Source organism: Drosophila yakuba, chromosome X (genome assembly GCF_016746365.2).
Source record: "Drosophila yakuba strain Tai18E2 chromosome X, Prin_Dyak_Tai18E2_2.1, whole genome shotgun sequence".
Lineage (NCBI taxonomy): Eukaryota > Metazoa > Arthropoda > Insecta > Diptera > Drosophilidae > Drosophila > Drosophila yakuba.
Window position 1 is genome coordinate 13,302,856 of NC_052526.2, and position 26,523 is coordinate 13,329,378.

Below are 26,523 nucleotides of genomic sequence, written 5' to 3' on the forward strand. Positions count from 1 at the left end.
CACTTACACCAAGTGGCTTAGGTTATTATTGAACACACAAAAGTTGTAGTTTTTGCCGGCTTTTATTTGTCGCATCGTTTTGCTTATCGCTTCCGTTTTTCTCTTTTCGCTAATTATACAATCAGTTAGATTTACGATTTTTGCATACTAAATTGTTACGATTCCGATTCTTACACAGCTATTGAACTCTATCATATACATGTATCGATCGATTCATTTGATTCACTTGAATTGAATTTAGTTGCGTTAAATGTAGTTAATTAAATTTAATTTAATTTATTAATACCCACTAATATCGCGACGACAAAAAAATGTGTGTGTCTCGAGTATATGCATGTGTGTATATAACAACAACGGCACACGGTACGTATGCGTAATATGGAAGCTGGGAACTGTGAATGGAACGCAAACGGAAACGGAAACGAAGGACAATGGGCCATGGGCAAGGAGGAAACGATTTGGAACGCATGGAATCCAGTGGGGAAATGAGTTAGTTTTACAGTTAGTTCTGCGGCTTACTTGCTAGGCTAGGCGAACAGTGATCGATATTGAAAAAATCTACGACATAACCTCAACATTCATAGCGAGTATGCGCGTGTAGTGGTGTATTTGTGTGTGTGTGTGTCTGTGGTCTGTGTGTGTGTGAGGTGTGTGTGGGAGTGCTTACATTGCTCTGGTACACAGTTATGTAGTCTAAGTAGTTGTCGATTTACGATTTACCATTTACGAGTCTTACGTGGCTAGATCGCTAATACTAAACATTTGTTTGTCCACATTAATCCACAAGTTATGCATATAAATATTGTATATTTATCAATTAGTTAATATTAGTAACTACATACATATAATTCATATAAATATTCAACAGACGAGTGCATAAATTTAATAATTCTTATATGTTACTCTCGCTCGCTCTCTCTCTCTCTTATCGTTTTTACGTTATCTCGCTCTATCGCAACCGCTTTCTCATTCTTACTAACGGCTCTTTGCCCCGTCTTCTTCAACTTTCTATTCTAACTTTACCGTTAAGTGTCGCTCTCTGTTCGGTTATCTGTGGGAGAGCTTATGCGCTTGTGTGTGTGTTTGTGATGCAAGTGAGAAAGTGGGTGTGTAAGGTGGGCTTCAAAGCTGCAAGCTTGTAGGAGTCATCGTGCGAAAGGGAGAGAGCACCTTCGGCCTTTGCCAACACTGGACATCGCTTTATTCACACTAGGCAACAGAAAAAAAAAGATATTGTACCTAAACTCGAATTTTCCAAAATATTGAAGGTCCTAAATGACGAAAAAAAAAAACCAAGTTCAAGCTGAAAACTTATACTATTTGGTAACTGAAAAGAGGTCGTTCTCCTTTTCCTATTTATGCTTAGCGTTTCTCTTTCACAAACAATTCGCAAATAAAAAACTAACTTTAGGTTTTGAACCACTCAAGGTCGATATTTCAAATTCAATACTGTGAACTCATAGCTCACAATTCACAAACTAGCTTAATGTAGCAACTTTTCACAAATAAGTTCGAAAAGGAAGCCAAATGAGACAGTAAAGTATTATTGAACGGAAGTTAAATATTAAAGTTAATTTACAAAACTCCACGGTAAGCTAATACATTAATGATACAAACAAAAAATATGCTATCACACGATACAACAAAAAAAAAAAGTCCATAATAAAATATTGCAACATGTTTTGACGTACATTTTAAAGCCGTTTTTTTTTTGTTTTGTCATTTACGATCTTTAGGAATCAGAAATGTTGCACTTTCAGAATGACAATTGAAATGTTGCCGCCTAGTATTACAGAGCTCTATGTTCAAGACTCGATTGACAAACATATTCGTAGACTATTTAGGTGAATTTACAATTAGTTGGGGGTTTGCTTTTGGTTTGGTTTTTTTGTTTTGCTTTCTTTGTTTTTTCTTACAAATGGAAAGAAGAACAGCCTAAAATGTTATACATGTACAAAGTCTAAATGTTCTTTTCTACTCTTCTGCTAGCTCCTTTTCGACGTGTTTTTTAAAAACCTTTCTTTCAAAATGGCAGTGCGTTTAGAGGGGGCGTGGTGGGAGGGGCAGGGGGCGTGGCGTATCGGTGTGTCACAGGGGGCGGTAACTAAGTATTTACAGAGCTTTGTGAACTATACAAACAAATGGCAGGAATCTATGCAAAATGCACAACATTGCATAATCATAATAGTCAATTAAATATAAATAAGTTTAAACAAAAGATGCGTTTTTTGTTGTAGGTTTTTTTTTTGTCGTTTTGTGTTGTTTCTTTGTTTTGTTTTTTTTTTGTTGTGTTTTGTTTTTGTTTTAAAACACAATTGCTTTGGGTTTATGCAATGTGTTCGAACAATTTAAGTTGGCTCACGAGTTTTACGCTTAATAATAATAATAAAAACTAATCATAGGCTTCATAATCATAATAGTAATAGTGGTAATCATAAAAACATTTACATTTCAGGCATAAAACTAACTCGGGATAGTAATTAAACGACTTTTTGGGAGTTATAAGGGACATGGCGCATTTCTGTTTTTGGATAATGGTAATTTTCATTTGCAATTGCGGTTATGTTGCTTTTTTTTTACATTTTGCGCGCAAATTCACTTAGTAATATTAGCGTAACAATTGCGCGCGTGATTTCCGTTTTTTGTATTTTTTTTTGTATGGCGGGAAATGAGGGAGGATTGGGAATTTTTAGTTTACAAAAACATTTGCACAATATGTAGAGCATTGCAGAAACTACAAAATACTTTACAAATTTGAATGCGCGTGATGATGGATAAAAGGGGGGAATGGGGGTATGGGAGGAGAGATTTAGAAACGTATGTTCGCGGTCCTTAAATATGTAGCATAATTTCATACTTCAGTTTATCGCTCTTTTAAACCATTACAATCTACTTATGAGTTTACAGTTATACTTATATCATTTTATTTAATATATATCTCTATGTATATATATATTCTTGTTTGCTTTCATTTTTATTTTAGAAACAAAATGAAATACATTTAGCGCAATCAGAGGCAAAGTTCCTAACACTAGGCTTAGTAGGCTTCCATCGCTCTCCTAATTTAAGCGATACAGCAGTGTAAAAGAAAGTCTAATCGTCAGTTGTTTTGGAACTACGAAGGAGCAGGGTAGATGGGATGGGTGGGGTTGGATTATATTAATTAGAAAAATGCAGCATAGTTTGCAATTAACCTGAGAAAGAAATGTAATCCATAAATATTGCTAACTTGTAACTATCTCTTTCTCTCTCTCTCTCTCTCGCGCTTTCACATACAGTATATCTTCCTACATCCTATTCCTATCGCTCATCACGCTCGTTTTGCTGCTGATCCTGACCGGATCTTGACGAACTGGAGCTGCTGCTGGCAATGGATGACTCTGAGGATATGGAAATGATTGATATTGCTGACGACGAGTTCACCAGCGTGCCCCGCAGCGGCGGCAGTCGGTTGTTGTTGCTGTTGGTGACGCTGCTGCTGCTACTGTTGCTGCAATTGCTGCTGCTGTTCGAGGCATTGCCGGCACTGATGGTGGGCGATCCACCCACCGATTTCTGGTAGCGATTGCCGCCGCCCATTCGTAGCTGCTGCGGCCGCTGCTGGTGGTGTTGCTGCTGGTGGTGATGCTGTTGCCGGTGACTGTGATTGCCATGGCTGTGGCTGTGACTGTGACTGTGATGGTGCTGCTGGTGATAGTTGGAAGAGGAGTTGGAGTTGGACTTGCTCAGCTGCTGTTGCATCGGCGGTGGCACGTAGTACTGCTGGTGGTAGTAGCCGCTGGAGTTGTGGTTGCTCCGCTGGTTGTAATTGCGTCCGCCACTGCCGTCACTGCCTCCCCTGCCGGAACCCGAACCGGAGCCACCGCCACCCGATCCGGTGGAGCCATTGCCTCCAGGAGTCTCTTGGTGCTGCTGCTGTTGCTGCTGATCCTCCAGCTCGGGGTCCATTTCCTGGGCAGTGATGTGGGCGTTTTCCGGCTGTTTTGGTGGTGAAGAGGTTTTATATGTGTGCTTGCTGCTGCTGTTGCTTCTAGTCATGCTGGCTGCAGTTGCTCCCATGGTCTTTGGATGAAATTTTGTTTGCGCTTTCGGTTTCAGATACAACCGGGACTCAACTGCGGCCAGCATGGGAGCATAGCCGACCACCTGATGCCTGGGCATTAGGCAGCCGGCCACCACCAATCATCATGTGTTAAGGCGGGGGATTGTGTGCATTACCGACGAGCCCGTGGATGAGCTGCTGTTTCCGTTTCCGCTAACGTTGCCGTTCCCATTGCCATTGCCATTGCCATTGCCGTTGCCGCTCCAACTGCTCGTCGCGGGCATTCCGACGGCATGCACTGGCATGGGCATAGACATGTTGGCCAGGCCATTTGGCGGCGATAGCGTGATGTCAACGACCTCCTGGGCACCCGACGTTGTCTCGACCACATCGCCGTCCTTGCTGTCCTCGGAATCATCGCCTGACGAGGTGCTGCCGCGTCTATGGCGCGACTGCGATTGGTTCTGTGACTGCTGCTGCACGTGGGAATGGGCCGTTGCATTCTGTTGCTGCTGCTGCTGTTGGACTCCGCCGGCTGACACGCCCACGCCCACCACCGCCATCGTTGTAGTCGTCGTTGCAGCAGATACAGCGGTCCCGGTCACATACGGCTGGCCCAGATGGGCGCCAGGATGCGCGTGCCCGTGACTGTGGCTGTGCGCATGGCTGTGCCCGTGAGCGGTGGGCACCTGCACCGGATGATGGTACAGCTGCTGGACAACGGCGCCCGAGGGCATAATCACATATTTCGGCGCACCATTGGCGGTGGCGTACGCAGTGGGAGCGGCAGTGGGCAGCGGCGAGATGCGGTCCACCACCACCAGATGTTCGAAGTTCTCGCGGATCCATTCGCGATAGTCGATGACGTCGTCGGTGATGTGGATGATTCGACCTGCATTGGGGAACAAAGGAAACCATTACAAATCCAGCGAATTTTATTGAAACCAGTGTATATATAACAAAATTGTTGTTATCAACGTGTCAGCGGTAAAAATTGCTTAGCTATAAACAATTTTGTGCTGTGAACTGTATTAACATTTTTTTCTCTTTTTTTTTATATTAGCTAATGGAACGTGACTATCACTTACCCAGTATCGAGTTGACGCGTGGATCGATGCCGAGGAGGTTGAGCGGACTGACGGCAAGGGCGAGGACGCGGTAGGCGCACTTGAAAGCCTGTTGCACTTGGAAGACGCCGTAGCTGCTTCGACCGATATCATTTCCCGGCGTCAGCGGATCCTCGATGCACAGGAGCGAGGGACGATGTCCATCGACCATGTCACGCTGCAGCTCATCCTTGGGCATGTAACGGCCACCGTTCTTTATGGAGATGCCGATCTTCATGTAGTTGAAGCGACGACCGTAAAGCTCGAAGAACTCGAGGAGGAGCACCCCCAGATTGGCTGTGTCGTGGTAGATACCGCGCGGATGCATCTGCAGGAAGCTGATGCACATAAGGATCAGCGAGTAGGAGGAGATGCCGCCCGTGAACACCTCGTTGAGATCGCGGAGCAGTAGGAACTGCTTCAGCACCAGCACTAGCTTCCCCAGCACTGGATAGTCGCGCTTAAACTTCTTAATTAGCTCCGCCGACTGAACACCACTCTGCATGTTGAACGATATGTCTACCTTCACCTGCGTTTCCCGGTCCGTCAGCTTGATGATGGGCACTGATGCCTTGTCCAGAACTCGCACCGTACAAGCTTCGGCGATGCCACGGCTCACTAGCTCGAACTCCAGCGTTCTCAGCGGCAGTTTCTCCCACAAACCTGATAATAAAAAGTCAATGCATGTGGGGGGGAGAAACTAAAAAAGCTAGTGTCTTCACTTACCTAGCACAACGAGATCAATGTCGGAGGTGGGCAAAAAGAGGCCGGTGCGGAAGGAGCCAAAGATCTCGACCACCGCCTGTGGCCAGATGGAATGGACAACGGCCTCGATGCGCTTGACCACCTCGTTGCGGATGGCGTGCTCGCAGGGCGTGGGCAGGACGTACTGATAGAAATGCTCGATCTCCTCGTGCAGCCCGATAACGCCCTCGCCATACGGATAGTCGGGCTTGCGCCACGGTTCGCCCTTGTACTTGGCGATCATCTCCATGTGGTTGTTCATATAGTAGTGGGCACCGCCAGCCTTGTTCTCCGGCCGTTTCTTCCGCGACGGATTGTAGTAGATGCTGTTCGTGCGGCTGGCGGGCGTGGTCGTTGTCTGTGGCGGGTTGTTGCTGGTGTCGCTCATACTAGTGGCTGGACCAGTCGTGGTCGCAGCAGTGCTTGACGCTGTGGTAGCCGGACTATTGGTGCCGGTTCCTGCTGCTCCTGTTGCGGTTCCCGTTCCTGCTCCTGGTCCGTTCGTTGAACTGCTGTTGGCTGGTGAGTTATTGTCCCGATTCGTGGTGGAATCTGCCGACGAGCTTGAGATGCTGCCGCTGGTGGTGATGTTGGTGCTGTGGCGCTGAGTGGTTCCGTTGAGCTGCTGCTGCTGCTGTTGTTGTTGCTGCTGCAGGATCTCCAGGGAATCGGCTCGGAAATTAGGCACCCGATTTAGCGAGCTGTAGGGTCGCGATAAGTAGGGTTTGCCCGATGAATTGCTACCAATGTTATTGGTCGAATTGCTGCTAGTGTTGTTGTTGTTACCACTGTTGCTGCTGCTGCTCGTGCTGCCGTTGGTCGTCGTCACCTGCTGTAGCTGTTGATTAAGCAATGCACCCATCTCCTGGGCATTCGTCTCCCAAATCTTTAACCATGTGCACAGCGATGGTCCCTCCTGTTCCTTCTGAAACCAGCCAACAAATGGATCCATTCAAGACGGTTTCACACGACTGTTGGCTGGGCGGGAAACGAGGGGGGCGCGCGTCACTCCTTCGCTTTGTCCTTTCTTCTATATCCTCTGCGTCCTGGTGTATCAAATATATAGACGTGTCTCTATATATGTAGATCCGATGTGATCTGTCTGCTCCACAGGGAAATATTAGTTATTGTCTCCTTGTTGCCGGAACTCCAACTCTTTGAAGTTTGTCAGCATTCAAGTGCTATAATAACGGGTACGAAAAATGTTGATTAGTTTTAATAAGATTTTGGAGTTAGATGCATCCTACTACCTATGCTCAAACCTTACAACTTTTAACTATGATTATGTACTACTAATTATTATAACTCGTAGATTAGATCACTCAATAAAGTTGCCGGCGCAATATGCAAATACTTTTAAAATAGTCTGTACAGAGAGAACTATTGGTTTTTATTAGGAATATTCTGGAAGAACACACAGCCTGCATTTCTTTAACAACTTTGGGGCCCAACTATAACTACATTTCCGAATACTTTACAGTTATATTACAAGGCTTACACTCATTGTTTATGGTAATCTGAAGTAATTGGATAAATCAACTGAATGCTGATATCAGAGTACCGTTATCGATATATAGGTTAAACTTGGGAAGATAAATAAACAAAGAAAGGGGGTGAGGCACGGAGGAAAGACAACAGTAGTAACATTAGTTGTTGTTGCTGCTGCTGCTCTCCAAAAGGCGTTTGCATGCATTTTACAAAAAATGGAAAGCGTAAATGGCAAACTATTGCAAATTATGCGCTCTTTTTCTACAAATAGAAATGTCCCGCTCTCTCTCTCTCCCCCCTCACGCTTGCTCTTATTCACTCCTTTTTGCAAACCAATTGCAGCTGAAGCGTTTAAAGGCGCCAGTCGAAAATTGTTTTTCAGAGCGCAAAAAAATCACACACACACGATAGAAAGAAACAAAAATGGGCCACTACAAAAAGGTTTTTCACATACGAAAAGCAAATCAAAATGCAATAAAAACAAGAAACAATACAAAAAAAAAAAAAAACAGAAGGAAAAACAGCTCACGAGACTCCGAGACCCGCAAATAAATGACTTCCAAAATTGATATTATATCTCGCACCAATACACTGATAGCTACTCTAGTTTTGTGCAGTGTGCGTGTGCCTCTCTGCTGAGTGGGTGTGTGTGAGTGTGCAAGGGCGTACAGGTGGCCGTAGTATGGGGGTGGGAGTGGGAGCGGGACAGCACACATGCACATGTACCGAAAGGCGGCTTCGGTTATGCAAAAAAAAATAAAATACAATAAAGAAAACCGAAAAGAAAGAGCGAACGAAAGGCAATGAAACCGCTAAATGCACACACACCTATACGTAATGCATATTTTACCCGATACGAATTTTCAATTGCTGGTTGAATTTTCGGTAAAAAATAACTTAGTTGCATTTGACAGAGGAAAACTCCCGCACACACACACACATGTACAAGCAGGCCATCGCGCACATGTACTTGTACATTTTAGGCAAATTAACACTTTCTTAATGTTGGTCAGTGTTGGCTAACGACCTAAGGAGGGCGCCAGAGAGCAAGAGAGCGGGGCCAAGTGATATTGAAGAAAGGTAGAAAGAGAGAGCGATTTATTGTTTTAACCGGCAAAAAACATATAGAGGCTCAAATTAGTCGGATTAATTAATTGCAGTGGGTATCGATAGACGGGCAGCAGTGTTGCCACCCGGCTGCAAAGGGCTCTTTCTCTTTACAGCACTGGCCGGGTCAAATGTAAACATTTAATTTATGCAACCGCTGCAGTAATTAAGCGAAAATCAATTAGGCAGACTACTCAAAACGCCCGCCCGTACTTCCCCTCTTTTATTCTATCGCACGCACACACGTGCGTATCACACTGCTCTTCACATGATTTCTCGCGTAATTCAGTTGGAATTTTTCACACACAATTCGTTTCTTCTTTTTTTTTTTAGCCGTTTTACCTTGACAAGTTTTGGTTCTCGTTGCGATTGCGTTGTATTTCAAGTTTATCACATATACATATACGCACACTCACACACGAAGCAAAACGTGCACAAAATACACATGTTGGTTATAAAAAAAAAAGCTAAGTTATAGTATGACAGTTGTATTATTTTGCAGCTCAAAACCCGCCCAAAAATTAATGGAAAATTACAGTTGTTGTCGGCGTCGCTGCTGCTTCTTCCGCTCTTTCTTACTGTCTCTCTCACCCTCCTCGCTATATATCCTTATAAGCACTAACAATTTCTGCTTCTCGCTCACTTTCGTTGCGCTGCCAATGGGGCTCTCTCTTTCACTCCTTGCTGCCTCTATGCCTTTTTATGCACACACCACAAGCACACACACTCGCACGCAGCGAGACACTCGAAACACATACACACGCACACGACTGGTTCTTTCGAGAATCGAGCATTACCGAATTTATCAAATTGCGCTTCGCAATTGTGCATTTCCTGTGCAGATCGCAGGCCTCAATCGCCGTGCGATTGTGTTTCGCCCTTTTGCAGCGCTCGCTGTCAATTTCTGTTGATTTAAATTGCAATTTGCGTGCGAACACGCGACCGTTTCGCGATAGAGCTGGAACACGAATCGATTGATTTGCTAGGTTATCGATATACCAGATAAGATAGAGGTGGATGCACTCGCTAGATAACGAGGTGACCGTTCATGCATGGTTGGTGAATTCGCTAAACGACGGTCACACTACAAATGCAATGTTTCTATAATATCGATTAGGATATCGATAACATCCAAAGAGCTTGTTAATTATTGTTTCAAATTTTAACAGTAAAAAACAAAATATATAAATAAATGGATTAAAACAACTGACAGAACTCATTGCACCATTTTTGTTTTGGCACAAGTCTACGCTGTTCCCTTCTACTCAACTGACAGGACGAATAATTAAATTCCTTCGTAAAATAACAATGTGAATATTATAAACGATTCATATTATTTATATCCTTATGCGATTGAGGGGCAAGCGAATTTTGTGTAGGTGATACTGTTGACCTCTACTGTTGTACAGCTTCGACGCTAATCCGACATCGTCATCACTGATTCACCAGTTACTCATAAGTGGTGAGCAAGAGAGAGTTTTTGTTTGTGTTTTGCTTTCCCATTCGTCGGCTGGCGCAGGCAATGATGAAAAGGTGAGGAATTCTTTTCAGAGCTCTACTGTGCAGCGAAGCAAATCGCTTCCATTAAGGATTTTTTCCTACTCAAAAATTAAATATATTCAGTTTAATGTCCAACATAAGCGAAGCAATACCTGAAATAAAGAGGCTTTGCCTCGCCACCGAGCAAAGTCATATCGCAGCGAATGCCATGATGCTGACAAAGCTAGATGGTATGTTTGTGGCATTTTGATGTTTTGTCATCACATCTAAAATCCCCACCCATCAACAATTCCACCTAGAACTCAATTCGCAAGTCCTGTCCCAGCGCGCGGAAATCGAAAACTTGACGAGGGCGGTTAGGACCCTCACGGAATTCGTTAAGCAGTCGACGAAAACGACGAGGCCGAGGGCGAAGGGGAATCCGGACGATGATTTTCCAATTCTGTATGAGGAGGATCTCGTCGAAGTGGATCACAAGATAAGCCAGGACTCCAGGGGGATCTATGTAAGTTTCCACTTCTTTTTGCTTTTATATCTGATTGTTTTTTTCACAAGATTTGTACTTGTACGATCAGACCAAATCCATTTTGAAATTCTTGCGCCAGGGAAGAATAAGTCGCTCCATAAGATCCATTTTCTCCGAGGATATCCTGTTGAACTACAACGTTGACGGGTGTAAAAATAAGAAAAGACTGAAAGATCACGAGTATTTGTTTCGTTCGCTAATGGGTAAGTTCCGTGCTCGACATCCTGCTTGTGTTACCCTCCCTATTCAATAAGTATCGCCATTCCAGACGCCATCAGTCAGGTGGAACCTACACTACCCTCAGAAAAAGCATTATCCAAAGCCATGAGATGCGTTAAGAATTGCGCGGCCAAGAAGAAGGGCAGGGTAGATGATGACCCCTTGGCCTTTTTGAACGTGGAGATGAACGATGAGCTGAAATCATAACTATATGCCCATTTTAGAATGACTTATAGAAGCTAGGATAAATTAAATTCTTTGATAATTACGGGCCAATCAACGAGAGTTGAGGAGTCAGAGAGCGTTGTTGATAATAAAAAATGAATACCCAAAAAGTGGTTGATGAATCATCATCACTCTAGTGAGAAGTTTTCACGAAAGGGCAGAAGAGCGAGAGCAAAACAAAAGACGAAAAGTGAGGAAAACAAAAACATCGAATCCTAGCTGTGCTATCGATGTTTCGCGTCTTTAAAGTTATGTATATGTCCAACAAATATACCTCGTTTTCTTTAAAAGATCATTATTTAATTGGTGATTTTGTGCAGTAAATATAATCATTTATTTACTTTTATTTATTATCCATCTGCAAGAACTTCTTTTGCGATATTCACGCAGCCATCGCTAGTGGCGGTTGGCATCAGCGGTGTTCCATCTCTAATTTGCCGATTACCTTAACCAGGTGTAAGATTGAAACTCCAGTCTCCATTGGTTGACTCGCGGAAAGCAAACGGAAACCATGGCGCTGGCCATCAAGAAGCGCTTAGGCACCTACGTGGAAACGGTGGACGGGGCGCCGGCGGTGAAGAAGCTGCGCCTGCAAACACTGGCCGCCGATGCCAAAGCCGCAAAAGCGGGCAATGCGGAGCGTAAGCTGACGGCGCTCAGCCAACTGGACGCCTATGTGGGCAACCTCCCCGCCGGAGCGCTGGTCCTGCCCACTGGAGCACCTGTTGCTCCAACGGGCGCCCCGTCCTCCGCTGCCCTCGGAAATCCACCGGCCGCGACAGCGACGGGTGCTCCTCAAATGACGGCCGGCAATAGCAGGGAACTACTGGAGCTATTGGTCAAAATCACCGATGAGATATCCTACGAGGACGTGGAATTGGGCGAGCTCAAGGAGGTGGCCAACAAGATCTTTCAACTGTATCAGCTGCAGGAGCGCGATAGCGACACCTCCATCCGGGTGAAGCTGCTCGAACTGCTGTCCGGATTGGGATGCGAGTGCGCCACCGAGCAGGCGGTCACCCTGATCATCGACTACTTTATCTTCTTGCTGAGGAAGGAAGTGTCGCAGAAGGTGCTCGCTCAGGGCATGATGTGCCTGTTCCGGATCGGAGAGCGCAGAAAGCACCTGGTGCCCATCTCGTACAACACCCAGGTGGCTCATCTGGCCAAGGAGCAGCTGCGCTCCGGCTCCACGCATACACAAAAGAACGCCATGCTGGTGATCGGTCGGTTTGCCACCAAAATGGAGGGCGAGCGTCATTATGTATGGAAGTTAGCCTTCTACATCGACTCCCAGGACTCGGGCGTACGTGCCCAGGCGCTGCACGCACTGCTGACCCTCGGCGAGCGGGGATCCCAGCTGCCGGCGGTGCTCTACAAGCGTGCCGTCGAGGCCATGAAGGATGACTACGAGTGCGTGCGTAAGGAGGCCTTGCGACTGGTCTTCATGCTGGGTAACCGACATCCGGATTACATTATACCCTCGGACCGCCAGCAGGAGGAGCTGCGCATGATAGATGCTGCCTTTAGCAAGGTCTGCGAAGCACTGTGTGATCTCTCGCTGCAGATTCGCGTGCTCGCAGCGGAGCTGCTGGGTGGAATGACCGCCGTAAGCAGGGAGTTTCTGCACCAGACACTGGACAAAAAGCTGATGAGCAATCTGCGCCGCAAGCGGACGGCGCACGAGAGAGGTGCTCGCCTGGTGGCCAGCGGTGAGTGGTCATCGGGCAAACGGTGGGCGGACGATGCGCCACAAGAGCACCTAGATGCCCGGAGCATTTCGATTATAGCCAGCGGCGCCTGTGGCGCCCTTATCCATGGCCTGGAGGATGAGTTCCTGGAGGTGCGTACTGCGGCAGTGTCTTCCATGTGTAAGCTAGCCCTCTCCCGGCCGGATTTCGCGGTGACCAGCCTGGACTTCCTTGTGGACATGTTCAACGACGAGATCGAGGATGTGCGGTTGAAGGCCATCTACAGCTTGACGGCCATTGCCAGGCACATAGTGCTGCGCGAGGATCAGCTGGAGATAATGCTTGGTTCGCTGGAGGATTACTCGGTGGACGTGCGCGAGGGACTACATCTCATGCTGGGCGCCTGCCGTGTGTCCACACAAACGTGCCTGCTAATGGTGGTGCAAAAGCTGCTGGATGTGCTGGCCAAATATCCGCAGGATCGACACTCCACCTACGCCTGCATGCGCAAGATTGGCCAGAAGCATCCGCACTTGGTGATGGCGGTCGCCGTTCATCTGCTTTACGTGCATCCCTTCTTCGAGACACCCGAACGTGATGTCGAGGATCCAGCGTATCTGTGCGTCCTTATACTCGTCTTCAATGCGGCGGAACACCTGGTGCCCATTATCAGTTTGCTGCCCACGGCCACCCATCGCCATTATGCCTATCTGAGAGACTCGATGCCGAAACTGGTGCCACAGTTGCCCATCGAGGGTGCATCTTCAGCGAGTGCCACGCACAGAATTGATTCGGCCATGCGCCAAGCAGGCAGTTCGGCGGAGTACCTGCAGATGATTCTCAGTCACATCGAGGAGATCTTCACCATGACCGACGAGCGCGTGGAGCTACTCCAGACTGCCCAGTCCAATCTGCAGGTTGGTACGCCCGCAGGGCTTAAAATTAGAATTTTGAATGCCTCAATAAGAGTACTAACGTTTTACTATGTTTTGTATACTTTTTAGCGCCTGGGAGCCATCGATGCGGGCATGTACGGCACCTCGAACTTTCTGGAGACCTTCTTGGCGGCCCAGATCCAGATCGAGCAGATGCAGCGGTGCGCCAGCACGCAAAGGAGCAGGGTTCCCTTAAAGGAATCGCTGGCAGCGCTCATCCGGAACTGTCTCAAGCTGCAGCACACATTCTCCGGCCTCAATTACGGGGATATCTTGCAGGTGAAGCAGCTCCGCTTGAGGGCTTGCGCCCTGCACCTGGTCCTCGTGGTCAGGGATCGCTCGCAGAGTGCCTTGGGCCCGTGCCAGATGCTATTGCAAACCGCCGGCGATATAAGTGAGTTCATCAAGGCGAATACAAAGGATGAGGAGGAGAAGCCACCGATGGGCGCTTTGCCATTGATAGAGCCCGATATCTCGATGAAAGAGCCGCTCAGTAGGGATGCGCAGCCGGATAGCTTCACTCGCCAGTTGCTAAGCAAACTGGATGGCATATCGGACCCGAAGCCGGGCCGCGTCTTTCGCGAGATTCTGCCGCTGGTCCAGCAGGCTCCTCCGCTGGCATTGCCACCCGCCAATGACAAAATACGCCGCTGTGTGGCTAACATTCTCGAGCCGTGCCCGCTGCAATCGCAGGATAATGTGATTAAGGTTACGGCGGGCCTGATAGCAGCCGTTCCCTTTGTGGCGGAAATCGACAATCTGCTGGAGTCCCAAAAGGCGGACATGAGGATCAAGATCAAGTATCCGGACCAGCACATGCACACGGTGGTGCCGAAGCAGAGTGACTTCAAGCCCATTATGACGGAGCAGGGCGAGCACGAGACCAATGTGCGCCTGCGCACCACAATCCTGCTGTCGCACAGCGTTTGGACGGAGTCGTCGCTGGTGGAGATCCAGCTGTGCCTGGCCGTGCGTCCCGGCAGCGAACTGGAGCTCTGCAAGCCGGCCAAGGTGCTCTTCGCACCCAAACCAGTCAGGCGTGGCATTTAGCTTGACTCCCAGGGAATGAATGGACTATGTGCCTTCTGGCGTGGAGGCGCGGAGCAGGAAGCTGACAAGGCCACACAGCCGCTGGAGGAGCAGGAGAGCCGAGGGAATCGGGGCACAGAGCAACTGTTAGTTATTACATGTATATGATTGTCGAAGGTAGCAGAGCAGTTGGTTAGCAAAGTATTTCCCAAATCCAAATAACCGAATGTTTAAGGCATCAGTTGTGTGTAGCATATATTTTTATGTGTATGAAAAGATTTCATTTCAAATAAAGAGTGTACGATAAATTTTTGCCAAAATGTAATTGAAAATAGTTTCCTTTGAATGGAATGAAACACCGAAGACATGTCCTTTTTATATAGTTTCTATAGTTTATTTCTCATTATAGGTTTTACAGCTTACACGTTTTCTGATCTCATTCTTTTTTTGGATAGCCTTTTCTCCAAAATGTTCGTTTTGATTTTTCTCCTGCTTTTTCTGATCCTGATCTGGTTGTCACATTTGTAGACGCTGCTTTCATTTATGCTTGTTTGTTGTATACGAATTTGTTAATCTTAAGTTTATATTTGATTCGCTAAAAACTCATGTTAAAAAAGTACTTTGTATTCTTGTGTTTTATCATTTGTTTTTCGATTTCGTTTTGCGTAATATTTAATTTGTTGTTAGGCCTGCGGTTAGCAATAATAATCGTAATAATCATATGCAAGTAAATTGTTCAAGTTGGATATTACTGAGTGGTTAGATAATTAGTTCTTGTTGTAAACATTTTCAGTATGCTGTGAAAAATATACATACAATACAAACACATCGATTTCCGAACCACACAAACACACAAAAGTCGATAATTAATCGCGCTTATCGTTCATCGTTAATTGTTCATCGTGTATTTTTGTTTCTTGCTAGGAATCACAGTATTGTGCAAATTACCTTTATTAGTTTCAAAAATGTTTGCATGGGATGTTGGTTATGGTTAGCTTTCGGCATTCGGAGTTTTCAATTCCAAATTCCTCGAGTGGCGCTTATTAGAGTGTGTAAATTCTTATGATTCTGTTTTAATGTAGATGTAAATGTAAAATAGAACCCGACACAGGCAGTGCAGTTGTTGTTGTTGTTTTTGTGGTTCTATCGCTATCGAAAGCTTTATCTCTGTCATCGAAGACGAGCGATTATTTCGATAATTCCACTGATGAACACTTTAGTTAGTTTTTAATTTCATACGACAAAAGAGGAAATATTAGTTTAGTTTAATTGGTTTACGTTTGTTTTTTTTTTTCAGTTTCCACATTGTTATTGACTATTTTGAGTTTTTATTTTTGGGAAATCACAATATCTATGCAAAATCTTATACATCTCTCTATATGTTTTGTATATATATATATATATATATCGCTTTGTCGTGAACATTAGATTTAGATCGTTGTCCTCTATACTGTAAATATATATCATATATTCATATATACGTTTGTATAGCAAGTTTTGTTTGTATTGTTTTATGTAGTTCTTTTGTCTTGTTGTCCTTGCATGTCCTTTTTCTGATCTAGTTTCCTAGTTTCCCCTCCGCTCTACTTCCTCCTCGTATATCTGTCATATCAATCGTTGGGATATGCGTGGTGCAGGTGAATTGTGTTTGTGGATCGTTCGGTTGTTTCCCAATTTTTTAGTGTGGGCTCGGTTTTTGGGGAGGCTGGGTATTGGGTATTAAGTATTCGATTGAAAACTATGCAGAAGCCGGGTATTATAGTTCATTATACATATGTAGGTAGCTTATTGAAATAACAACAAACAGAACGCAGTGCACAAAATATGAGTCATCAAATTACACGCCTAATCCGCCAATTCTGTTTTTTTTCCTTCGTAATCCGTAAATCTATGCAAAAATTTGACTAAGCAACCCTGTATGTTCGTTAAAGACCAAATTATCATAAGCTTAATTATCCACCTAAGGTAAATGCTTAATATACTGCCTAATTCGCAAATAAAACTAAACCGATTCGAATTAACCTTTCAAAAACCTAGTCAGTTATGAGTTTGTGTTTTTTGTTTTTTTTCGGGTGTCGATCAAAGCGCAGTGAGTACACTAAAAAAAATATATATATATTACTTTATATATTTTGATCAAGTTTCTTACAAAGTTCAAAGCGTTTCTTCTCTCAAAGCGGCAAAGAAGATTTTCAAAAACTAAATGTTGTATTTTTTATGTCATTTGTTTTATTGTGTTTTTATTTGTTTAGACTCTAGTGTCACTTTGTGTGTGTTTTTTAGTTAAAAAAAATTATGAATACATCGTTATTATTACAGATATCTGGATTAAGTGGAAACCAGAGATGCAACCAGCATCTCGAGGGTTTTAACATTTTCTTTAAATTAAGAGGGAGTACTATGTGGAACATTTATAGGTTTGTCAGCTGCGTATTATAATATATAATATAGGTTACAATGACCGACTCGTGCGAGTGGGCCAACTAATTTGTTAATTAACTAATTTGCTTTACTTAACTCATTAATGGACAAAATGAAAGGATTCTGTTTAAACACTATACGCGAAAAATTGCATTAGACTATGGACGAAAATCGGAACTTATACGATATACAATATATACGAATTGCCGACGAAGCTTCTCCTGGATTTCTTGAACTGGCGCTGGAAACTCTGCTCTGCCCCTAAGTCTTTGATTGTGGCGAACTGTAATCGAGGTCAAGTTTAGTATTTGACTTGCTGCTAGTTGAACACATCGATATTTGGTTATGTACCGCACTGTACTGTACGTACTGTACTGTGTAGTGGATTGCAAAATAGTCAAGGCATTTTCTTCGCAATTCAGTCAATCATTGATCGAAGCTGCCTGATGGTTCATATTGAAGCCTTGGTTTTTGTACATTTCGAACTGTTCCTAGTTTGGCTTACACCGGAGTCGATATATATACACATAGCTATATATATATATATATCTAACTGTCTATCTGTTGCTATTGCCTTCATTCCCTCACTCGACTTCTTCGGTCGCCGGCTCTTTGGTTTACAAACTCGACTCGGTTTCCATGTAGATAATAATCCTTGTGCCACCAATAACTTAAAGGTATTTTAGTACAAAAAATATTACACAAAACAGGCATTATCATTAATCGTCCTTCTACTTCTTCATACATTTGTCAACGTTTACATTCAATTTTTGTGTTTTGGTTTTCTTTTTTTTTTTTTTAAGCTTATACAAAAGTTTCTTTGTTTTTGTTTCTGAAAAGGCGTTTAACTGTTTGCTATAATAATTTCATAAGCCAAAAGAAGCAAAATTATAGGCTTTAAATTCATGCGAGTTTTCCTTCACTTTACAATTGTTTCTCGATTTGAGTTAATTATAATGTTTTTATCTTTCTTTTTCTTTGTTTTTTTTTTTTTTTTTTGCAGACACTTAAAGCAGTTTTCGTTTTACACATAGAATTACACAAAGTTTCTTTTTGTTTAAGAGGCGTTTGAATCGTTTGGTAAAAAATCAGGAGAACAAGGGGCATGTGAATCCCAGCCACGCCTCTTAGACGTAGGTGGCCACGGCTCCGGCTGCAGCTCCTCCATTGCTGGCAGTGGCTCCTCCGGCAGCTGCTCCTCCGGCGGAGGAGGACGATGCTCCCGAGGCTCCGGCTGCTCCTGCTGCCGATCCTGCGGCTCCCGATCCTCCGGCAGTTGGCGCCGGCTGATGCGCCGCAGCGGAATTGTTCAGTGGCTGTGGACTAACTGGCGGTTGAAGCTTTCCAGGAACATACTGGCCAATGAAGGAGCCATCCTCGGTAAATTGTCCTGGGGTTAGAAAGATACACACAATATTATTTTCCATTCTATTTACAATTTGCGATGCATTTGATTAGAGCCCCATTGCAATTGTTATTATTTTTCTTGGGGATTACGTTAAATTAAATGACTGTTTTATCCGTTGCAAAATGATGAATGTTAGTAATTATGTTTATAATTTATGTTAACCACAACCAACACCAGTGAGATTTCCTTATCGCGTTGTAGTATAATTATAGCTTAAGTTAGTTTTGTTATATTTTTTGTATGTCGGTTATTTGAGGATTGTAACGTTTGAACTGCAGGGAGTTTGGGTTGAACAAAAACTACTTTGCCAGGCAAACTACATGTACAAATAATAACTTAAAAGATATATTAAATATACTTGAAAATATACTCAACTTTACCTTGCAAATGCGTCAGTTCAAAATGAAGATAAGCCAAAAAAGAAACTTAAATGAATTCGGTTTAACCAAATATCAATAGCAAGTCTACTTTGGCATGCACTTTTGTTTTATTTAAATTGAAAATAATGTTTATTATTCGGTTTTCTTTATTTTATTGGTTTTCTTTCTAAATTAATATGCGAACGTACATCAACATATGTAAAAAAATTATATTTTCATATAATTATGATGTTTTTTTTCATTCATTCTTTAATATTAAATACACTGAAAAAATACACTTCATTTTTGTTGCTCTTCCCGGAGGCTATTCTAAAACATTGTTTCAAAGCAAAAAAAATTCAAAGTCATTACACAAACTAAAAAAATAAAATAATGAAATAAAAACAAAATACACACAATAGGCTTAAATAAAGTAGTAAACATGTAAGCTAAACGAGAGTTTCATTTCGATTTACGACCAATCTAAAGCGGAGATTTGACATTCAAGTGCAGTTGCTTTATAAAAAAATTACTAAATTATAACTTATTTACGCTTTATATTTATAAATATATATGCATTACAAGTAAAGAAGGAGGAGAGAGCGGGACAGAGATATACAGAGTACCGGGGACAGAGTGGGACAGGTAGACATGTGCGCAATATAGAGATTTTATAAGCGAGCTTCATTATTTTCCTCATACATAGTTTCTTAAATTTCTTAACAAAAAAATTACACGCATCCTTCCGATAACGTTTAGAAAAAGATATTTTTTTTTTTCGTCATTATTCGGTTTGATCCGCATGCATTTATTTTCGATAACTACTTCTTCCGATATGAAGACTTTTATTTTGATAATAGCCTTTTAGCTGCATTCTCGTTGTTGTTGCTGTTGTTGTGTTGTTTGTTGTTCAATTTGTTTGGCAGTAATGATTTGCATTTTTTTTATACATTTTTAGATTTTAATAGTTATATATAAAACCTCTATTTTTATATATACTTTAAATTAGTCGTGGCGTTTGCACTTAGTCGAATAAAATGTAGGCTACTATTTTCATTAATTTTTTTGCTTTTCTGCATTTTCTGCTGTGATGGTGTTTGGTCTTGTTGGTTTTTTTGATTTTTGGGGTTTAGGGCTCGGTTTCGATATTATTTTTGAGTTGCTGTTGCGGTGCGCTGCTTACTAATTAAATCAAAGTCCTTTGCGTCCATATTGGCCAATAAAGGATCCATCTTCATTCATGCCTGGATATTGGTTGTTGTCGTTGTTGATTTATTATTGATTGTGATTGTGTTTATTTTACGTGTTTAGGAAAAAGAAAAAACGATACAAATGTAATATAAATAAAATATAGTGCAATATAAAGTAATAAACAATATGGAACGTATAAACAAAGAACACATAACAAGGAACACAAAATAAGTTGCTGAAAATGATTTGATGATCGATTTCCGTCGATATTTTCGATAGTCCACTGGTGGACAGCAAATGAATGAGTATTCTCTTTGATGAGCATGGTTAGTATTAAAAGAGAACGAACAATCAACAAACTGGAAGGGAAAGCAACTTCGTGCAGAGATCAATGAATCAATCAGGGAAAGCAAAAGCGCAGGAGCGGCTTTTTAACTGCAAATGGCTCTCTTCGGTTGCCTGGAAGGAGTTCGGCAGAGCCTTGAACTTCATGCAGCACTTACAGCAGCAGTCAAATTTATGGCAGCGATCAACATTTTTGGTATAGCAAAATTAAAATAAAATTTTGTTATAATATAAAATTAAAATTATAATCTTTACTTCGTATTGGCAATGTATCTCTATTAAAATCTTTGTATGTGCTATCAAAGTGACCACCACTGTATTTGGCACTAAGCTCTCTCTTTGAAGCGCAAATGAGCCGCAAGGGAAACAGGACAGGCAGCAGTACGAATAAAGAGAGACAGAGAGAGAGAGAGGGAGAGCTACCTGGCTGATTGGTTAACAACAACAACTTTGAATGGGAGAGCGAAAGGATCGCTCCCCTTTTCACCGCACTCTCTCTTAGCCCTTGCGGTGCTCAGCATCCGCCACGCACACTTCGTAGGAGGGCGGGGCGGCACTGGGGTTGGAGGTGGAAGAGGGTGGGGTCGAGGGGAGCAATGGAACAGTTGACGCCGACGTCGACTGAGGTTGTTGTTGTTGTTGGTGCTGTTGCTGTTGTTGGGTGGACGTTGGCAGCGTCGTCGACTTGCTGCGTGCTGCGGCAGCGGCGCGAGCAGCGGCTGTGGCCACAGCTGATCATCATTATCCATTGATCATAGAATCCAATGTTCATTTCATTTTCATATCCCCAAACAAAAAAAAATGAAGAGAATAAACACAAAAAAAAAACCAAAGAGAGACAACAAAAATGTAATGAGGAGTTGAAGGTGGGTTGTTGTGCTAGATGTAACTCTATAAGGATAACCTTATCTAGTACTCCCATAGCGGTAATGCAGCGTATCAGTATCAGCATATCAGTATCTTAACTGTATACCGATAAAACATGCGTCTAAAAGTACCTATATTTCTCAAGTTAAGAACAAACAAAACTAATAAAAACTACTACTTTGATGTAAAATGATGTAATAATGTAAAAAAACATTCCTACGCAGCATTACCGCTTTCGAGGATAGTACAGAAAACTAACTGTATGTGAGAACACACACTGAACACACTCGTATGATATACATATATATAATGATATAATATTTGATACATGACATATAGAAAGGACTCTAACCTGTGTCGCCATCACCGTATTCGGCCATCGAATCGGTATCGCTTTCCACGCCGGGTTTGTTCGCTGAACTCACGGATTGGCGACCAGCGCTCTTGTTATCCAACCTGTAATGTTCAGTTATGTTAAGCGATTTGTTATCATATAGTATACAGGACTATAGTTTTGGACTTACGGTTGCGAGTACTCGTGGAAACCGCCCTCTTCGGGATAATCCCGCCGACCGTTGGCCAGCTCCCGATCGTGGACATCGTACTTTCCGCCCCGATTGCGTCGGATAATGCAGATGATGATGAACAGGATGATGATGAAGGCCAGGGCCAGCATCATGCCAATGAACCAACCGGCATTGGCCACCGTCTCATTGGCCACCATTATGGGTCCCTCTACGGTGTTCGTGTCGATCTCCTGCGTGGCACTCACCGTGTTAAAGTGGCCATCCACGGAGACCACACGGAACTCGTAGGCGGTCTCCGGATCCAAGCCGCCGACCACCTGGTAATCGGCGTTCTTCTCCTCATCTTTGCGTATCCATTGGGTTTCGCCCTTGACTCTGTGGACACGCAAATAGATTCAATTATCACTTGGTGTCAGTGGAATATATGTGTATACTAATCTTACCTGTGCATCGTGAAGAAGTGAGTGCCCGGATGACCCTCGGTACTTGGCAGCCAGTTGATGCGGAACTTGGCTAGTCCGTTGTCGGATGGCAGTTGCTCCCAGGAGAAAGAGGGCGTGGCAGGGGCCACATTGACGGCATCCTTGAGCGTGGTCTTCTCGATATAGTGTCTACAGAAAGAGAGCAGTACATGAAATTAGTAAAATTCAGACATACAGTTGCGAAAAAAATAATAGCACCACCAAAGCGTATTTAATTCTTGATAAAATAAATTATTAGGAATTACGTTCGTTGGAGCAGATATTCCTAAAACTGTGATAGGACCTGGTTGATTCCATGCTTAAATTAGTTGTAAAAAAATTGTAAATTGTAAATTGTAAAATTAGTTGTAATACGCAAACATTTGTTATTGGTGAATTTGTTACTTTCAGGTTTAAAATTGAAAAGTTAAGCATTTCCTTTATGAAGTGGTGCTATTTCATTTTTCGCCCAATTTTGTGGTTCTCAATAAAGTTCCTTATTTAAGATAGGAATAAATAGAACAATTCTTTTTTGTTAACCCTTTCTAAAAAGGTATTTCAGCTCCTTTTCAATCCTAAATTTTAGGTGGGGGCGTATTCAAACTTTTATTGGGCAAGTGGTGGTGCTATTTTATTGTTCGCAGTTGTGTGGTGTACATAATAAGTAAATATATTTACTCAGATCCCTCGCCCATTTTCGTGGTGGCCGTGATGGAGATGCGGTACTTGGAGTTGGGCTTCAGGCCGGCCATCTTCATGTGTGTGATCCTGGGATCGGTGATGTGGGGATCGTGTTCGCGTCGCTCGCCCACATAGCTCTCCTTAACCTCCTCGTAGTAGATCTTGTAGCCAGTGAGCTTGCCATTGGGATACAGTGGCTTCTTCCAGTGCAGCATGAAGGCCGAGGAGCCCAGGGGATAGGCGTCCAAGCCCTGAACCGGCGATGGCACACCCTCGGGTGTATCGAAATCGATGACGGCACTGGGTGGGCCATTGAAGCGTCCATTGTAGGCCAAAATGCGGGCAAAGTTCTTCGAGTCGGGCTTGAACTGGGTGACCAGTGCGTTATGGGCATCACCCTTCACGTGAATCTCTCGCAGACCCTCCTCGCCCTCGTTCTCCGACCACGTCTGGATCTTGTAGCCCTTGAAGTGTCCCCGCACCGATTCCTCACTGACGGGCGTCCATGCCATATAGGCACTGGTCGAGGATGTGATCTGTCTCATCGTAAAGTTGGTGGGTGCGTCCAGGGGACGATCTTCGCCAGAGTAGCCAACCACCTCCTCGGCGGCCACATTGGACTCGCCCCTCTCGTTGATGGCCACCACCTTGATCAGGTACTTGACGAACGTCGGCTGATCGGCAATCACAATGTTGTTTTGTCGCCAGTCGAATATATTATTGTTCTCCCACGCAGCAGCGGGAATATCGCGTTTCCAGCTCACATAATAGTGGAAATTGGGGGCATTGTGCTCGATCTCGGGCATGGGTGTCCACGAGATGACCAGGTTGTTGGGCTCATTGCCCTGGCCAACGACATTGTCGGGATTCTTGAACGGCACATCCGGCTGCGTGGTGCAACTATCGCTGTGCGCCGACGGCGGCGATGCTCCGATCTTGTTGAAGGCAATCACACGGAACGTGTAGTTGGCCCACGGTGACATCTGGACGACGAACGAGGAGTCCGTGTTGGGCACCTTCTCGTAGGCGGCATCCCAGGAGGAGGGCGTGAACGATGTATTGAACTGGATGGTATAGTGCAGGATGGGCGAACGATTGTCGCCCTGTTGCTCCCAGTGGATCTCGGCCTTGTCGGCCTGGCAGGTGATGCCCGTGAGTTTTGGCGCATTCGGCACATCCTGGACTATCAAATTCGCCCTGGCCGTGGCCTCATCCAATCGGGTCCTGGCCACGCACGTATACTCGCCAGAATCCAGCTCAATTGTCTTGGCTATTGTCAGGGAATTATCGTTGGTCTTCACGAAACGCGGCTGGGCCTCAAAGTCAATGGACTGGCCATCCTTCCACCAATCGATCTCAATCTCCAGCGTATCGTCGTGGGCCTCGTTGCAGCGGAACGTGGCCGATTGTCCGGCGGCCACCTCGTAGTTCTGCGGCTCCTGGGTGATTCGGGTGTGCTCCTTGACCACCAGCGAGCCATCGGCTTGGATTTCGCCAAACTTATTCTGCGCATAGCACGTGTATTTGCCGGCATCCGAGAATGTCACATCCTGGATCTCCAGATCGCCGTTTGCCTGGACATTGTAACGACCACCGGTCAGCCAATTGCTGGACCTCAGCCACTTAACCAGAGGCTTGGGTGAGCCATTAACCCTGCACTTGATGGTCACATTCCGGCCGTCCACAGTGGACACAGCGGCCGGAGCTTCTGAGATCGTTGGCGGCTCAGCCTGGACATTAAGGTAGACATCCTTGTACACGTAACCCAGGGAATTGGTGGCGTTGCAACCGTAGTTGCCAGTATCGCCCTTAACCAGATTGATGATCCGGATGGTGTTGTCCGTGACCGTTCGTCGAGGATTCGGAGTGCTCTGCTCGATGGGCTTGCCATTGTGAATCCAACTGATCTTGGGCTCTGGTACACCAGCGGCGCGACACTCAAAGACCACCTCTTCGTCCTCGGCGGCGGTGGCGATTTCGGGCTCTTTGGTAAAGTACGGCACGGAGTTAACGTTCAGGATGATGGAGAAGGACTGGGCATTGCCCACACCGTTGGACACGTCGCAGGTGTATGTGCCGGCATCATCGAAGTTTGTCTGCCGAATGACCAGGGATTTGCCATAGTGTCCTTGCGTTATGCGATCGCTCCACTGTATCCGCTGGCCATCCCTGCTCCACACGGTCTGCGGCAGCGGGGTACCACCGTAGATGCAAAACAGTTCCATTCGCTTGCCACGCAGCGCCAGGGATTGGCGACGCGACACATACTGACGCACGGGCGGATGCTTGTTCTGCGAGGCACTAACGCCCATCTGCTTGACATCCAGGAGCACCTTGTTGCCAATCTTGTATTCACTGCGGAACACGGAGGTGGCCGAGCAGGCGTAGTAGAAATCGGAGCTGGCATCCTCACGGGTAACATTCGAGAACCAGAGATTGCCCTCGGGATCGAGGGTCATGCGTGAGTTGTTGATCGACTTGATGTTGCCATCGAACGAGTCCTGTATCATCCAGTTGACCGTGGGACTGGGGAAGCCATCGGGTGCGGCACACTTCAGCATGAAGGGCTCACCCTCGACAGCCTCCTGCGACTTGGGCGGCTCATCCTTGAATGCATTCAGCTCAGCCTTACGCACATACACCGAGTTCGAGGTGGCCGTTCCGAATTCGTTGGACGCGAAGCACTGGTAGTGGCCGCGATCCTCGTCCTTGGGAATGGTGATCACCAGGGTTCCACGACCTGGCTGTCGCAGCATGCGATTGTCGTACGCCTGCCAGTCGAACTTCTTGCCGTTCTTGATCCAACTGTATCTGTGGGTTAAAAAGCAAAACGAGTGGGGGTTTAAGTATATGTACAATAATTTCTGGGACAGAGAAGTTCCTTAACTTATGAATATCAACACATAATAGTACACCTATATAGTGAGTGATATATAGCAGTTTCTGCTGCATTACATTAATGGTAATTAATTCACAGATTAATGCATTTTATTTGTTATGTATCTTGTTGCCTCAGTACATTCACCATCTAATCCCTTTAATTGTTCATTTCAACATGAATTTGGTCGCAGTTTTCCGCATTTCCGCATTTCCTCACTTTGTAATCGACTCATTAAGATCGCGACTCTCTAACAAGTTAATTTGCACATTTCATTTGGCTTAATCAACATTTCTACAGGCGGCGCGCTAAGATGAAAATTAAGACATTTCTTATGCACAAATTATGACAACTTGCTTAATTTCCAATTGCGAAAATGTTGATTGAAGTGTGCGTGGGGATGATGAGAGGTTTTTTTTGCTTGTTTCATGTCTCAAGTAATTGCAATTAAGCGGCAAAAAGGAAGTCAACGAGCTGAGCCCAGTTTTTGCTTCCATATTTCATAAGTTTGTGTATCATCTTGTAACTTGAATCTTGTATCTTGCAGCTGTAACTATGCCAGCTATGTTTGCATATAGAGATATAGATACTTGCGATTTAGGGAAAGTACAGTTGGTGGAAAGTAACTAGCACTTGTGTCTTTTAATCTTGATTTAAATCTAAACCCATTTGCAGTTGCTAGCTTCAGTTATATAGTTATTTATATAATAGAGTTCATTAGTTTCTAATTGAGAAACATAAAACATTTCAGTGGTGCATCCCACTATTATTTT

General features: G+C 44.4%; 4 protein-coding genes across 10 annotated transcripts in view; 2 read left to right on the top strand and 2 right to left on the bottom strand.

Moving 5' to 3' along the window:
* Positions 1–46: 46 nt before the first annotated feature.
* LOC6525292 (non-canonical poly(A) RNA polymerase protein Trf4-1) lies at positions 47–9,464 on the bottom strand. 2 transcript variants are annotated; one of them, XM_015190729.3, is made up of 5 exons: positions 9,285–9,464; positions 5,875–7,073; positions 5,131–5,811; positions 4,219–4,934; positions 47–3,978 (listed from the first exon to the last, which is right to left on the bottom strand). In XM_015190729.3, exons 2-5 carry the CDS (start codon positions 6,842–6,844, stop codon positions 3,301–3,303), a joined length of 3,045 nt encoding a protein of 1,014 aa, XP_015046215.1. In that variant the 5' UTR covers positions 6,845–7,073; positions 9,285–9,464; the 3' UTR covers positions 47–3,300. The 2 variants fall into 2 exon arrangements, with proteins under 2 accessions (XP_015046215.1, XP_002101128.1); XM_002101092.4 differs by lacking the exon at positions 9,285–9,464 and adding an exon at positions 9,131–9,247.
* Positions 9,465–9,680: 216 nt separating this feature from the next.
* LOC6525293 lies at positions 9,681–11,085 on the top strand. 3 transcript variants are annotated; one of them, XR_005561648.2, is made up of 5 exons: positions 9,681–10,020; positions 10,111–10,217; positions 10,287–10,492; positions 10,543–10,716; positions 10,768–10,822. XR_005561648.2 is itself a non-coding variant. In XM_039376110.2 (5 exons), the coding sequence occupies exons 1-5, from the start codon at positions 10,010–10,012 to the stop codon at positions 10,839–10,841; spliced, it is 552 nt and encodes a 183-aa protein (XP_039232044.1). In that variant the 5' UTR covers positions 9,691–10,009; the 3' UTR covers positions 10,842–10,883. The 3 variants fall into 3 exon arrangements, 2 of the variants coding, with proteins under 2 accessions (XP_039232044.1, XP_002101129.2); XM_039376110.2 differs by having other exon boundaries at positions 9,691–10,020; positions 10,563–10,716; positions 10,768–10,883; XM_002101093.4 differs by having other exon boundaries at positions 9,709–10,020; positions 10,563–10,716; positions 10,782–11,085.
* A 266-nt stretch (positions 11,086–11,351) lies between these two features.
* Positions 11,352–15,231, top strand: LOC6525294 (integrator complex subunit 4). The gene is made up of 2 exons (XM_002101094.4): positions 11,352–13,565; positions 13,653–15,231. The coding sequence occupies exons 1-2, from the start codon at positions 11,469–11,471 to the stop codon at positions 14,631–14,633; spliced, it is 3,078 nt and encodes a 1,025-aa protein (XP_002101130.1). The 5' UTR covers positions 11,352–11,468; the 3' UTR covers positions 14,634–15,231.
* The window catches only part of LOC6525296 (neuroglian), a 38,540-nt gene continuing 26,998 nt past the window's right edge, over positions 14,982–26,523 (bottom strand). For 2 of the 4 annotated variants that reach the window (XM_015190734.2, XM_039376087.2), the window contains exons 4-8: positions 22,870–25,683; positions 22,174–22,341; positions 21,728–22,105; positions 21,556–21,659; positions 14,982–18,423 (exon numbers count right to left, since the gene is read on the bottom strand). In XM_015190734.2, the coding sequence (XP_015046220.1) occupies positions 18,161–18,423; positions 21,556–21,659; positions 21,728–22,105; positions 22,174–22,341; positions 22,870–25,683 (3,727 nt within the window). In that variant the 3' untranslated portion in view covers positions 14,982–18,160. Of the gene's footprint in view, positions 18,424–18,966; positions 20,045–20,759; positions 21,068–21,555; positions 21,660–21,727; positions 22,106–22,173; positions 22,342–22,869; positions 25,684–26,523 lie in introns of those variants that run through there. The other 2 variants (XR_006245228.1, XM_043207145.1) reach the window with 2 other exon arrangements.

What these genes read in the sequence shown, in the direction of transcription:
- LOC6525294 (XM_002101094.4), top strand. Translation starts at nt 11,469, where the DNA reads ATGGCGCTGGCCATCAAGAAGCGCTTAGGCACCTACGTGGAAACGGTG. An exon ending in CTGCCCAGTCCAATCTGCAG is followed by an intron (nt 13,566 to 13,652) that starts GTTGGTACGCCC and finishes TATACTTTTTAG; the next exon opens with CGCCTGGGAGCCATCGATGC.
- LOC6525292 (XM_015190729.3), bottom strand. Translation starts at nt 6,844, where the DNA reads ATGGATCCATTTGTTGGCTGGTTTCAGAAGGAACAGGAGGGACCATCG. An exon ending in CATTGATCTCGTTGTGCTAG is followed by an intron (nt 5,812 to 5,874) that starts GTAAGTGAAGAC and finishes TTTTATTATCAG; the next exon opens with GTTTGTGGGAGAAACTGCCG. An exon ending in GCTCATCCACGGGCTCGTCG is followed by an intron (nt 3,979 to 4,218) that starts GTAATGCACACA and finishes CCACCAAAACAG; the next exon opens with CCGGAAAACGCCCACATCAC.
- LOC6525293 (XM_002101093.4), top strand. An exon ending in AGGACTCCAGGGGGATCTAT is followed by an intron (nt 10,493 to 10,562) that starts GTAAGTTTCCAC and finishes TTGTACGATCAG; the next exon opens with ACCAAATCCATTTTGAAATT. An exon ending in TTTGTTTCGTTCGCTAATGG is followed by an intron (nt 10,717 to 10,781) that starts GTAAGTTCCGTG and finishes TCGCCATTCCAG; the next exon opens with ACGCCATCAGTCAGGTGGAA.